Source organism: Quercus robur, chromosome 12 (genome assembly GCF_932294415.1).
Source record: "Quercus robur chromosome 12, dhQueRobu3.1, whole genome shotgun sequence".
Lineage (NCBI taxonomy): Eukaryota > Viridiplantae > Streptophyta > Magnoliopsida > Fagales > Fagaceae > Quercus > Quercus robur.
In genome coordinates this window covers 17,247,807-17,262,497 of record NC_065545.1, presented here as the reverse complement: position 1 = coordinate 17,262,497, position 14,691 = coordinate 17,247,807, and the positions used below count along the sequence as shown (strand labels likewise).

The following is a 14,691-nucleotide window of genomic DNA, read 5'->3' as shown; positions in this document are numbered from 1 at the left end:
AAATAACAGCATATCCACAAGCGGGCTATATATATCAAAAAGTATAAAATCTTGACTTTAGTCTGAGCCCTTTTTTGTCAAGGCATCTGCAAATTTGTTTACTTCATGGAAGCAATGCTTCATTCTCACTTAAGGAATTTGATTGATGAGAGTCTTACAATTTATAATAAGAAAAGTATGGTCTAAGTTATTGTTAAATTCTTCAGTAACCCAACCAAGCACGTAATTGCTACCTTGTAGAGGCTACATAATAGCAAAAATCCAAATTTGAGATTTAAGTCGTTACCAAAGTTGGTGGATAGTTTGTCAATTTAATAGACATATCAGAACAACGCTTGGGTGCAAGGACAAAAATCAAAATGCTACCTAACTATTGATCCAAATGAATTTCAAAACATCAAAGGTTAAAAGTCAAAACTACTCCAAACGTGATGTAAATTGCAATTTAATATTTTAAATATTTATAAAGATAAAATTTTTATTTTAAAAAAAAAGAAAAACCGGTTTTTAAATAATCATTGACATAACAAAATGAACCATTTTAAGAGAAGAGAAGGCGAGACTATCTTCATCTTGGTTGTTTATCCCTTGTTTGGACATAAATGACTTTAAACTGAAAAACAGACTAAACATAAACATAAATAAAAGGCCATCATTTGTAGTTGTACTATGAGATCTTTATTGTTATTTGGCTGATCCACAGATCATTTGTCCGTTAAACAACTATTTTTGTTCCCTATTTCAAAAATCCAAACCAATCACATTCCGACACGCCATCAAGTTGAGTGTGCTCAAGTACCTAAAATAATTACAACCCCCCTTTTTTTTAAAACCAAAAAAAAAGAAAAAAAAGAAAAAAAAAAAAAGAAGAAGAAGAAAACCGCTACAAACCTCAAACGACTTTCAATTTCAATTCTATAAAATCCGCAGCCCCTCACTTTTTCCCTCATTTTTTTTTTTTTTCTCTAACACGCAATTACACACAAACAACAAGCACAACAAAACAAAACGAACTCTCTCTCTCTCTCACTCACACAAAAACTAACTGCCTTTTCTCTGTCTCTTCGTTTTCAAATCACTATGTCCACCATTTTCAGATCTCGCCGAGCCACCGAGCCCCGATCGGGAGGCAAGATGGTGCGGCCGAGGCGAGCCGCGGGTGCGAGGACTCCGTACGAGCGGCCAAGACTGGCCAATCCGGAACCTGAAAACCCTAATTGGCTCTCCAGGCTCATCTACTCTCCTACTCGTACAATCGCTACTGGTGCTGGAAAGCTATTGACCAATGTTTTCTTCCCCGAGTCTTCTGAGTCCGAGTCCGAGTCCTCTTCTGCCTCATCTTCCGCTGACGATTCTAGCTCCGGTATGTGTGTTTTTCTCTATACTGTAATGAGTACGGTACGAACAATTAGGTTTTTTTTTTGTTTGAATTATTTGGACGGAGTTTATGTTAGTTCTAGGGTTTCGGTTATTATCTTATTATGGTGATTGCTATGTGGGATATAAAGCCAAAAAAAAAAAAAAACTGACTATCTTAGTGTTATGTTAGATGCGTAATGGTTAGTTACTTGTATTTTTGGATTATATTTACTGTGGTGAAATGTAGAAGCTGAAAAAACCGAAATGGTTTTAGTTGGTAGTCTTGTTAACTAAATAGGAGGTGGCATTGGTAGGTTGAAGACGCTAAAGTTAGTAATGGGCTAAATATGGTGGTTGAATAAGGATGGTATGATATGACCAGAAATATTGCATGCACGGAGTGTGTGCTTGCTTGGGTTGATATTTGAAATCAAGGGTTTTATTTGGGTTTTTTTATATGAAGAATAGCTATAGAGATAATGAGCTTAATTGCATTCTTTTCACACCTTGAGTTGGTCTTGTTAGGTTTTAGTCACTGGAGAATTGATGGGGTTTCTGAAGTGTCCATGGTGTAGAAAAAGCTTAACAAAGTTGCAAAGGTGTTTGCTATTTGGATGATGAGTGTTGGAAATTGGAGTGACTAGATTGCTTCTTGGAAAATTTTGCCAATCCACTTGGTGGAGGGTTTAGGATGTGGTTTTGCATGTGAGAAGGAGAGTGCTGGTGTCCTGGAAATTGGTGAATTTTTAATAAGAGTGTGTTTTGTAATTAAAAAGATGTGGATAAATACCATGTTGCTCTTACTAATTTTATTTACATGCCTGTGTGTATGCACATATGAGCCTCCATGTTTGATGTGTGCTAAAGTTGTGGGAGAAATGGGATTGCTTTTTGAGTTTGATTTTGTTGATGCGGGGAAGAAATGTTAGTATAAGACCTTTCTTTCTTCCTTTTTTTTTAGGGGTAAAACTATTTAGAATGGCCCACGCAGGTCGTGAACCTTTGACCTTTGCGTTAGCAGCGTACTCTCACTAAGAGTATGCTAGAACTAACATCCGCTAAGAGTACATTAATTTTTCTGCTAGAGAAAAAATCGATTATTTTCTGTCACTAAGAGTATGCTCATAGCATCACCTACAAACTCAATTGTTATGTTAACTCCCCAACAACAACCTCTTTATAGCCGTGACCTAAAATAGAACCTCACCATTAATTTTACCACCAATCTAAAACTGTCCATACCTAATGGCGTCATCACCCCACCACCCCAACCACAAAGCAAAATACACCCATTGCAACCTAAATATCCAGGACCCGATCTGTTGCTGCCAAGCAAAATTGGCACCCACGCTGGTCCAGGAAAAGACTTGCTTATCCAAACACATGTCTTCATACAAACCTCCATTGCCACCTCCTCAAAGTTGTCATCACAAATTTGACCGCCAGATGAAACTCCCAATACCCCCAGTTGTTGCCATCAAGCCCAATCAACCCTAGGATCCCATAACACAACCAGACAAAAAAAAAAGGCTGCGACATTGCCTATTATCCATTAAACACTGCATTGTGATCATCACCCACCATCAAGCTGCCATCAATTGGTAACCTCTATAGCACATCATGAATACATTGGCAATTTTGATTTTCTCAGCCCTTTGTTGCTGCTTTCATCCCCTTGTCTCCAGCTGCTTCATCACTCAAGTCACACCAGAATTGCATTATAAGACTCGCTCACTTGCTTTGTTTTGTTATCCTCTAGTTAAATAGAAAATGATCAAGCCCTTAACTCAATCCATAGAATAAAAAATAATAAATAAAAACCAAGCCCATTGACGTAGGACAAGGGGGAACAACAAAATCTGATTTAGAAAACCAGGGGGCAGATCTGGTATAGGCTTTGAGGAATTAGGGATAGGTTTTGGTGGGGAATAGGCTAGAAAATAAGAGGGATAATAGGGTTTCCAAAGGGGACAAGGATTAGTAGAGTTTGGGGATGAAACAAAGGTTTGGGTGGCTGTTCCTGTGCTGTGAACAGTGATCCGTGAACAGTAACCGTGAATAGTAAAATTAAAGAAAAATAGATAAATTCTAGAAATCACACCTAGACTTCCTAAGCATCACACCTAGGGTTCCTAAGGTTGCATCACACAAACCTTAAAGAAAGCTTCGTAGCTCTTAAATTCTGAAAACATTCATCATTAATCAACTCAATAGAAATTAGAAAGTACTACAACTCTTTAAATAGAAAACTAATACCTAATCCTAGTTGAATTAGGATTTCTTAAAACCCTAATAAGACTTGGACTCGGACTCGGACTCGGACTCAAGCTTTTACTACTAAGCCCAACTAAATAACCAAACTTAAAATAAAGGCCAAAAGAAGATCTAATGGACTGTTAGCACAGCCCATTCTAGAGCATTATGAAATTACAAAACTGCCCTTGATACATAAAATCAAATGAAATATAATAAATCGGTCTTCCCATTGCCCATTCCATTTTGACTTGATCCAATCCACAAAAATCCCCCAAACCCTTCAATCTGTCCTAGCTCTTCCGAAGCCTAATTTCCACCTAAACCCAACCTAGGCAATCCACATCAAACTCTAAAAAGGATCTAAGCCTAACTTAGCCCATTACCAATCCACTTCTTTCCTCTTTACTTATGATCAACACAAAATTTACTTATTAATGCTGATTGATCAATTAGAGAGATTTGATTCTATTTGATTTTTTATTTCCATATCTTAAGTAATCTCATTACAAGTTTATTTTCTTTCCATGTTAGATGTAATTTGGAGAGAGCTTATTAACAGGCTCTTGGACTTGTTATTCTAGATAGTTGATCATGAATTAATGAAATTTGGATTGGAGGTTTTCTTCCAGTGCTTGGTGTTGATTCCAAGTAAGCCTAGGTGTTGATTCTTGGATTCCTATATATATCACTTGCTTGGTGTTGAAGCCATGTAACCCTAGGTGCTTATTTCTAGCTTCTGTTTTTCTGTTTTCACCACTTAGTGTTAATTCCAAGCAAACCTTAGGTGCTGATTCCTAGGTTGTAATTTTTTTTTCTTTTTTGTTTCTTTTTTATTTCTCAAACATGTGTTCTCCTTGAGACTTCATTGTCCTCCATTTTTTTTTTTGATAAGTAATAAGACTTATATTCATCATGAAAAAACAAAAACAGCAAATACAGGTGTTCATGATGGTGAACACAAAAAACAGTACAGTTATACTATGCTTTTTGAGTCATATTGCTACTGAGTTAGGGGCCTTTTTTTTCCTCAGACCTATTGCATACAAAAAACAAATTAATATTTCACTTTTGTTCATTGATAATTGAGAAAAAAAAATTATATATTTTATTTCCCCTTCTTGTCATCCTTTAGAAATCAATAAACTTTTGCATTTGGCTTTTGAATGAGATGATATATGTTTTCATTTGGGGCTTCCTTGATTTCTACTGGCATAATAATCGTATGCTTCTGATCTATGAGGCCCTTTTGCCTTTTTGGTTACATGTCTATGATGTTGTCAACAAGATTCTGGCATATTCTTTTAATTTTCATGTGTCCAGCTGTTGACACTTTCGCCATATCTGTTTTATTAATTAGGCATAGATTATTAGCAATGTAATTAAGACAGGAAAAAATTGGCCTTTTTTCTTTCAGATCCTTTTTGCAGGATTTCTTTTTTAATCCTTTTTTTTTTTTGGCAGAGCATAATATTGAGAATGATGATAGTGATATCTCTACTCGGAGGACTAATAAATTGATACAGGTAGTTGTATTATTCTTTTGTGTTATGGCAATGATTTTGTTTTGATAATTGGGTGATTTTACCATAGGTATATGACAGGCCTGCATACTCAAATTTTGATCTGCATACATAACCCAAATGTATATTTATGTTGACAAGTCAGTAAAAATTCAAAGAGAGTGAAAATTGGGTTTTCATCTATTGTATTTCTTTCAAAATAAATGGTGAGCTGTTTTGTAAATTGAAAATTGGGTTGAATTTTTTTTTTTTTTTTTGGTCCTTTGCAAATGGAGCTGTAATTTCAGAAAAGTTTGAACCAGATACCAGATTATATGAAGCCCCACTATGGTTGATTGATATTCCCATGAAAGTTAGCATTTTTATATTGTCTTATTCTCATGGCACTACATTTTACTCCAAGAAGTAGTTCTCTCTTTTGAACTCCCCATCTGTTGTCCTTAACAAACTAATTTTACATGCTAAAACAAGTGAAAATTGTTGTATTAAGGGGCATTATGCTAGATTTTGACTGCAAGCACCCATTTTTTGATGGAAACATTGAGAGAGACTGAAATTATAAATTTTGTTGTCACCATTTGGAAGAAGCTGATGCTTCTGTTCTCTTGTTTAGTAGATTGCTCTTTACTTGTTTTTCTATTGACTTCTGATAGTAGGTTGGACCCTGCTGATACTAATATCTAGCAGAAAGTTTACCTTGAAAATGGCTATATTTATGACATTCTTTCTGACCATGCAAGCACTTCACTTTCTTTGTTATGTTCTGGTTTACAATAAGACAACTATCTGTTTCTATTAGATGTGATATTGATTTGTATTCTTACAGAAGAAGGATGGGTCATCAGAGATGATCAAGCACTTCAGGAAGGAGCCCCAGACAGCAGTTGGTAAGAGTGAGACTAAGTGTGTAATTGAACAGTTACTCATGCAGGAGACCTTCTCGAGGTAAGCGAGAATTTAGTAGCTTTTTCTCTCTTTATTTTAATTTTTTTAAGGTTTTGCTTTCTACTTGTTTTTTCCTACCTCGATTGCTTTTAGTTTTTCATAGACTTACTTATATATATATATATATATATATATTGCTATTATTGGTTTCCTTTTCTAAAGTATGAACTTGGGTAGACCGTTTGGAAGTTCAAAGTGTCATTGTTTCTTGGACCCACAATTATGGCAACAAATAAGAATAGCTTGACTGACCTGTTTATCCTCCCTTAACAGTAAATCTTCTTTCTGACCCTTTCAAATGCATATAATATCCTCTTTCATTTGTAAATTTTCCATCAGCTAGAACTTCAGTGTACTGATGCAACTATATGAGACTAAAATCTCTGGCATCAGGTTTTTATCAAGGGCAGCGAAGATGATGTTATACATACATATTTGGGGTTGGCCTTATGTTATTTCTGAACTCTTAATATCTTACATCTGATTTAAGAATATGGGAGGGAATGTTATTGCAAGTAGTATTTGTAAAATATGGCCCCTTTATTAAGTAATTGAGAGGGTAGAAGAATAGCAAGAATTACATTGGTGTAATGAATGCATGTGGTTGCGCTGTTGCATGTGTGTTTGTGGACTCAGAATTTTTGCCACTGCTCATGTTTTTCCTGAATTGTATAATTAAAATGTAATGGTAGCATCAGTATCTTGAGGCAATACTAGTTTGTTGACAACCATAAACATCCATTGTTCAAGAGGAAAAATGATACATAACATTTCTGCAGATTGTTCATTCTTAATCTTTCTTACTTATTTGACTGAAGATTGGGGTTCTCACCTTTGACCAGGGAAGAATGTGATCGATTGATAATGATTGTTAAATCAAGAGTTGTGGATTGTCCTACTACTGAACATGCAGAGGATGGGGGACCAGGTGAGATACGCAACAGAAAAGTTGGCAGTAGTATTGGCTTCAAGCATACTTTTTTTAATTAAAAAAAAAATCAACCTACTAAATAATGATTGGTGTCTTATGTTGTTAATTATATTACAGATATAGACACGCCTCATCTCTGCAGTACAGCTGTTATGGAGGCAAAAAAATGGTTAAAGGAGAAAAAGTTGACAAATTCAAAGTTAGAGTTGGATCATGGAACCTGCACGTCAAATTCTCTTATGCCATTACTTGTTAGTAACTCTTTCATATGGTCTCTTGCACTAATTGTGCATGTGTGTGCGCACACCACACACATGTTTGTACGGTGTTGGATCTTGGTGCCTTGATTAGGAATATGGGATTGTAAATTTTTATTTTTTGCCTGATATGAAGTGACTAGTTGCCATCTTGAGGATTTCTATTGTCACCGTTTATTATTGCAGATTCAGGAGTTTCTGCATTTCAACAAAGCTATATTTTTTATACTCCAACTAGCACTAGGCTCTCTCTACTCTACTATGGTTGTGGTTTTCTAGGGAATCCTTGGATTGATTTTTTCATAATTTTCTAGGATGTCCACCCATTTCATTCATTTAAACCCTCCATTTGTGTACTCTTAGACGTTTGGTTTATATTAATTATTCCATTTTCTTTAAAGAGTTTTATTATTATATTTTAAATTTGTAACACTCTCCCAACTTAATTTTATTTAAGTGCTGTGTAGTCTATGGTGGTCACCAATTCTTTACCTTATTTTTACTTTCCTGGTGCTTTTTGTAGACATGTTAATTAAACCGTATATTAGCTTCATCCTCTTGTCAATTTCAGTACATTTCAAGTTGTTGAGTAGGCCTACTTATCCAAGTAACTTCATTCCTCATACTTATGTTTAGCACCCAAATTCTTGTTTATGCCCCATTCCATTAGGTACCAGATTGGCTTTTTGCTTCTTGGGATCCCTGAAGAAGAAACCATTGCTTATTTTCCAGTGCTGAGAAACTGATTGACATACTTTTCAAGAGAAAGCCTAACATATGTGGCTTGATAAATGTTTGAGGTGGAAGTTTGTTGTCCATCTCAAGCGGTGATTCATTTTTATACCCTTATCCAGGATTGGGTTTCACAATTGTTTATTGCTTATTATTCATATCTTATTTGTGTCGTTAAATAGTTAGAAATATATACAACAACAACAACAACAACAAAGCCTTAGTCCAAAAATATTGGGATCGGCTATGGATCCTCAACAGATTAGGGTCATTAAATATATAGTTAGAAATACATATGTCATTAAATATTGTCATTTGTTTTCTTGTGGAGGAAGGTCTCATTAAATGCAAGTAGTGAAGCTATAATTGGAGGGGATAAACATATGTTGACTCTTTAAATCAAACAAAATTATAGGGGGCATAACTGCTGTTGCCTCCAAGATAAAAGTAAAAAGTTAGCTTATTTTGAAAGAGCTAGTTTTTTTTTTTTTTTTTTTGAGGGTTTGTATGTGTGTGGAAGTTGAGACAAAAAGCAAAAAGCTCTATGCTTTTTTCCAAACGTACACTTAACCTATTAGTGATATCGATCTTTTAATAGAAAAGGCAATAGACTGTTTTTCTTGCAATAGAAAAAGCTTGTTTTTGTAAGTTTGATGAATTGTTGGTTTCATCTCAATTCTGAAAACCGAGTGTTACTGATGCAGGTGACTGAAGATCAGGTGGGTTCACCAGCGGATATGGCCAAATCATACATGCGGGCACGTCCTCCATGGGCATCTCCTTCTGCAGAGCATGTTGAATTGAAATCCCCATCACCAATAGGGATGCAGCTTTTTGCGGAAGAAACATCATATTCAATTGGTGGGAATTCTGCATCTTCATCTAAGGTACTATTTGCAAAATTCTGTTCCATTTATGAATATATTGTTTTGTTGCTACTTTTATTTATTTTGTTTTGTTGGTACTTATTTTTGACTGGTACCTAAATTGATAGTAAACAGAAGGGTGTGTTCACCCTCTATTTTCAAACTGTCTTGTTTCATGATGAAAGTATGTGTATATTTCAGAGAAATATGTGCTTAGTGTATAATGAATTCTACCAGGATAATGGTTTTAATTTTAACCAGGAAGTCATTAAATTGAAGGCCTGGAAAGTGAGAAATGTGGTTGAAATTGAAAGTCTAAAACAATTCTTAAAACTGATAATATAGTACTTTCATCTTGATCCATTTTCTTCTTAATATGTTTATGGTAAGAAGGAAAGCTAGTTAGTTGATTTTGTTTCTTTTTTATATCTGGTTATCATCCTTTCATTTTAAAGTGGTAAGTCAAACATTCTTCTTATATATTTTGTGGGAGCAATACTTGTCTATATATATATAATAGTATGGGAAAATTAATCAAATTTTTTTTATCAGTAGGAAAATTGTTTTAATCATTTTTTCCAACTTCTTGTGCTTGTGGTTTTAAAAGAATGGAAAAAATAGATGCATTTTCTTCCCTGCATTATGCTGACTCAATTTATTATGGTTATGTGCTGAAAACTGAGAGCAGCTGAAAAGGGAATCTCCAGCCACTGGCTCTTGGAATATCCAGGAGGAAATACGAAGAGTGCGATCAAAGGCAACAGAGGAGATGCTAAGGACTCTGCCATCCTCTAAAATTGATTGGTCTGCATTGACTTTAGGACATAAAAGTAGCCCAAATTCTTTAGCAGGTGAAAAACTAGAAGATGGTAAGGGAGATAAAATGCACAACTCTACATAACCAATAGATGTGTCTTTGAACTTGGCCATAGGACAGGACAATTGACATCTCATGGCTTCCCAAGCATAGTCTTAATTACTAGTTTGAAGGGAATTTGTTGGTTTATTCCAGTAATCTAATGTAATCAATGGCAGAATAGATTGCCTAATTGTCAAACCTGTCTTAATTTATAGAATATAAAGAAAGTAAAATGTAGAAATCTAAGACTTGGAACTTCATTTTCTGCCCTTCAGTTTCATTGACACAAGATGGGCCACAAAAGGAAGCTTTGTTACACAACCCAGAAATTATCATTTCTGAACAAAATCAGGTGAGTAGTGGAATAGGAATTTATAGTTTTATTTATTTTATTTTATTTTATTTTATAAGTATTTATTTATTTATTTAATTTTAGTTTATGTTCATTTATAGTATATATGTAAGTATTTATATATATGTATGTATGTTCATTTCTAGTCTAATATAAGAAATCTAAATGGTTTGTTCATATTCTTTTACTCCATTTTTGCTGCAATTAGCTGATAAAAATGCAAGAATTCTTTTCCTGTAGCTCATGTTTAATACAGGTCAATAGAATGACTAACACAAATAACCATTTTGGTGTGAAGGATTTGGAAGCTACTCAGATCACTGAGGGAAAAGAAGTTGATCTTGGTAATCTCTCTTCACCATCATTAAAGTCTAGCGTCCCAGCAACATAATGGATCTTTGCTAGTACTTCTGTTAATTAATGTGTTTCTTGCTGTCAACTGTGGTATATTTTTCCATTCATTTTTTCTTTCGGAATAGTTTTTATTTTAGATTACTAGAATTTGATAATTAGCAGTTAAGGAGATCACACTTAAAAATGATTGTGAATTTTCCATGGGCAAAAATTACCTTTTGCTTTCAGGGGAATCAGAAAAAGGCTATCTGCTGGCTTTCAAGTAACTAATAGGAAGTGGCCAACAATGTAAATAAAGTACACAAACACACTAACACTCTCCAATTTGTCTGTTTAAAATGAATTTACAAGGTTATATTCCCCTTTTTTGTACCTTTTGCCTTGATAGACATGTAACAAAGAGTTTTGCTTTCCCTTTTATTCTGAAAAGAAGTGTTTCTTACTAATGAAAAATCATGTAATATAGGTTTGCTGGATGGAATGGAAGGGATATTAAGCTATGGAGAAAGAATTCAGTCATTAGAAGTTATTAAGACTGTGTCACCCTGGTTAGTTGGTGTTTCCTTTTGTGTTTATATTCTAGGGCAGCTTCAATCTTTTAATTTTAATTTTCGTTTTGTTTTGTTTATTGTGGTTTTTTTTTTCAAGCTTTGTTAGTGTATTGTATATACCAGGATGTTACAAATTTTTACTCCATAGTTTATAGCTGTTGCTCTTTAGTTGGGGTTCTTGATTTTCTAGATTCTCTTACACTTGCCAAAAAATGATTTTGTTGTATTCATTTTTTCTGTTCCTTTGTGTTCATCATCGTGAACTCAAAGTTTATATTTTTCATTTATTAATAAAATTACACTATTTACCTGTCAAAAAAATTAGGTAGAGTTACATTTTTTTAGTAAGAATATTGTAACAGTTTCTATTGTTTCTGAGCTTACAAGCGCCTAGGATGAATGGTTGACATAAGATAAATTGGAGAATTTGTCTGTGTGTGCTTGTGGTTGTACATGTGGGTTAAGGTTTAGAAGAATTTGTGCATATAAGGTTTAGAATCTTCTAAAAGAAGGGCTAGGGTTCAAGAATGAAGTAAGAAGAAACATAAATTGCATTTCTTCACAATTTAAGAACAATGAGCATGAATGGTACACGTAAACAGTGCTTGTGAACAGTATACATAAACAATGCATGTGGTACGGCAAGAAAGAGAAGAAGAAAATAGAATAGAAAGGGAGGGGGAAAAATAAGGCTGAAGAAAACACCAAATGTTTTATTGATCAACTTCCCCTTGTTCAAGTACAACAAGACACTAATATAGACCCTAAATCTTAACGTCTCCTAGTAAATTTAGGACTTCGACTTTGATTAGTAAACCAAATTCTAATTGAATTGAACCAAAGCCCACGCATAAAGCCCATAAATTAAATAAGACTTATTAACCAAAGAAAACCCAAGCCCCACAACTATGTCCCATACCCAACAATTGGAGAATTACTTAAATACCATTGACCCTAAAATAACCAAATAAAATATAAAAACCTAACTAGGTACCATGGACACTTGCAGAATCAGTCTTCCAAGAGTATATTGTTTCTCTAATCACGCTATGGTTCCGTCATCAATGTTATAGCTTACGTAGTTTGGAAGGATTTGGATGTAGTCAAAAACACACACACACCATCTCTCTCCAGTCCACCAGCCCTCTCTTTTTTCCTGTCTTGGCAAGGTAATTGTCATTCCTGGTTTTGAAACTTTGTCATTTTATGTGTATCACAGTGATGCTGGTGCTGGCAATGTTGATGAGCTTAAGGACACTATTGTGATGAACGAGCTACATAACTCTATTGTTGGAGGAACCCTACCAGGTTAGAGTTCTGGGCACATCAGTTGCCTTTTAGAATTGAAAATTGTCTTTACATTATTTGTTGCCATTTTATCGGGATGCGTAGAATGAAAGAAACTATTAATTGTTGTTACAATGTAAATTGACATTTTGCAGTGCTTGTGTTTGATCTTGTGTTGACCACTTTTAGCTTTATAGCTGTCCTTTTTGTGAGATTTATGTAACTATCATGTTCTGTCTATCCATTTATCAAAAAAAAAAAAAAAATTATAGGATGGCTTCAATACACTCCCTGAGTATTTCGGTTTTCTCCGATAAGTTCATTTTACTCTCTTATTATCACATTTTGAAGGGGGTGGCAATTTTCAGTTTGGTTCTGTTTGCTTGGTCCTGTTTTGTTTCTCCCCTCTTGATGGATTGGTTAGACCAACATGTTTTCCTGAATGAATTCCATGTAGATGTGGATTTCCTGGTGTTTTTTGTTTTTCTCCCCTGAGACGGGGTCTTGTTTCATGTAAAATCAGTCAATTTGTGTTCTACTTTTAGCATCTTTATAATCTCATCTTCTGAATGCAAATTTAGATTCAGCATTACATGAAGAAAACTTCTTAACATCAAAAGAAGTGGCTGGAAAAGCAAGTGCATTTGCTGGTGACGTTTTTCCATCTTCAGGATCTAGGTAAAAGGGTAGTTGGCCCCTTACTTTTAAGGCTTCATTATTTAAAATAATTTTTATTAAATCGAGTCCCTTGCCTTTCAGCTTGATTGCGGGACTGGATACAGAACAAGTTCCCATGCCAGTTAATGAGGAAGACAACTGCATTAGTTCAAGCCATGATAAGGTAGCTACAGGTGCCCCTCTGGAAGAAACTTGTGAGTTTTTGAGTGAAGCTTCTATGGAGGTCCCAACAAATATAAATGAAAATGATGCCATTGCCAATGACTCCCAAAACAGTTCTAGTATGCGGTATGAAGAGTTATCACAGGACCTGTCTCAGCCAATTTCAAAAAATGATATGGTGGATAAGACCAGCGCCGTTGTTGAGAAGCAACAAGGAAACAAAATGAGCAGATATAATAGGAGGGGCAGATCCAGGGGATCCAGGGGTAGGGGTAAATGATGCCAGATTCTCATGTTGTACTATAACTGTATAATTTTATGTAAACTAGTCTAGGAAATTAAGGATAATGACACGGCAGGCAAGGCATTTGTAAGTTATTAAATTGATACTTATTGAGTTTAAATTAACTAGGTAGGGATTTTTATTTTCTTTTTCTTGATTTCCTTCGGGTGTTTTACCCGATGAGATGTAGGTCCCCATTTAGCCAAGATTCCAAGAAGTTGGAAATACTCGGGGTGTAACTTGTAAGAACATTAATGGGAATACTTGCATGAAATGGATTATGCATGTAGTCACATATTACCCTAGTGTAGTAGCCTTGCGCCATGGAAAGGAAACCTTAGTGCAATGAATTTGCATCTAGTTATATCTTAACTTGAGATTTTGTTAAAGCCCTGTCATACGATTAATCATGTCATGGTTTATCTTTCCTATCATTATATTAGCAGCGTATACGTTTTTTATTTTTATTTTTTCTTAATTACATTGCACTTCATGTCTTCAACAAGACAACCAATACTATACATTCAATGAATGCAACAGTAAGATGTGAGATGTAAGATTTCGAAGATTATTTTCAGGTTTGGGCAAGAACATTATTATAAGAGACAGTATTCTACATACACCATCATTCATGTAGACTTGTTGACTTTGGTATTAGATAATGAACTAATAGGATAAAATTACATCACATCATATCATATATTATACAATAAAATTTGGCTACACTCTCTTTGATTAATAAACATAGTTTAGTATTCATCCAAAACAAATATATAGATATAAATATATATGTATATATATAAAACATCAAGTGACTTATTAATTGTTAGTAGTACCTAATTAATAAAATTCTCTTTATCGAAAAAATAATAATAATAAAATTAAATTAAATTAAACTCCAACTAGGATTCTATTAGCAAAGTTTCAAGTTATTTAAAAAATATATATATAGAATAATTATTATCATGTTGGTAGGTGCATATATATTGTAAAATTCATGTGTAGAAAGGATAGTCAATTTATTCAAGGTAAAAATGTGATTTATTTTTAATTTTTAATTAATTTGTACATTGTATGAGTATGCTATTACTATTACTAGCAGTAGTAAGTAACTATATAAATTTCAATTCCATCACCCAATGGTATTAGTAGTAATTTTTTTTTTTTTTTTTTTGGATAATGTATCACTATAACATTTAATTAGAAAGCCATATAGGAGTATAAGGTTAGGCCCTAGTCGTTGGGGTTGCTTCGTTCGCAGTCAAGCCCATAATAAAGGCCCAAAAACACAGTCGTGTT

At 34.3% G+C, this 14,691-nt stretch overlaps 1 protein-coding gene across 1 annotated transcript; it reads left to right on the top strand.

The window, feature by feature from the left end:
- Nucleotides 1-928: 928 nt before the first annotated feature.
- LOC126708006 (protein KAKU4) lies at nucleotides 929-13,781 on the top strand. The gene is made up of 13 exons (XM_050407800.1): nucleotides 929-1,363; nucleotides 5,077-5,138; nucleotides 5,962-6,080; nucleotides 6,923-7,008; nucleotides 7,129-7,262; nucleotides 8,705-8,887; nucleotides 9,555-9,735; nucleotides 10,001-10,077; nucleotides 10,376-10,421; nucleotides 10,898-10,979; nucleotides 12,202-12,290; nucleotides 12,851-12,947; nucleotides 13,029-13,781. The coding sequence occupies exons 1-13, from the start codon at nucleotides 1,081-1,083 to the stop codon at nucleotides 13,387-13,389; spliced, it is 1,800 nt and encodes a 599-aa protein (XP_050263757.1). The 5' UTR covers nucleotides 929-1,080; the 3' UTR covers nucleotides 13,390-13,781.
- Nucleotides 13,782-14,691: the final 910 nt, after the last annotated feature.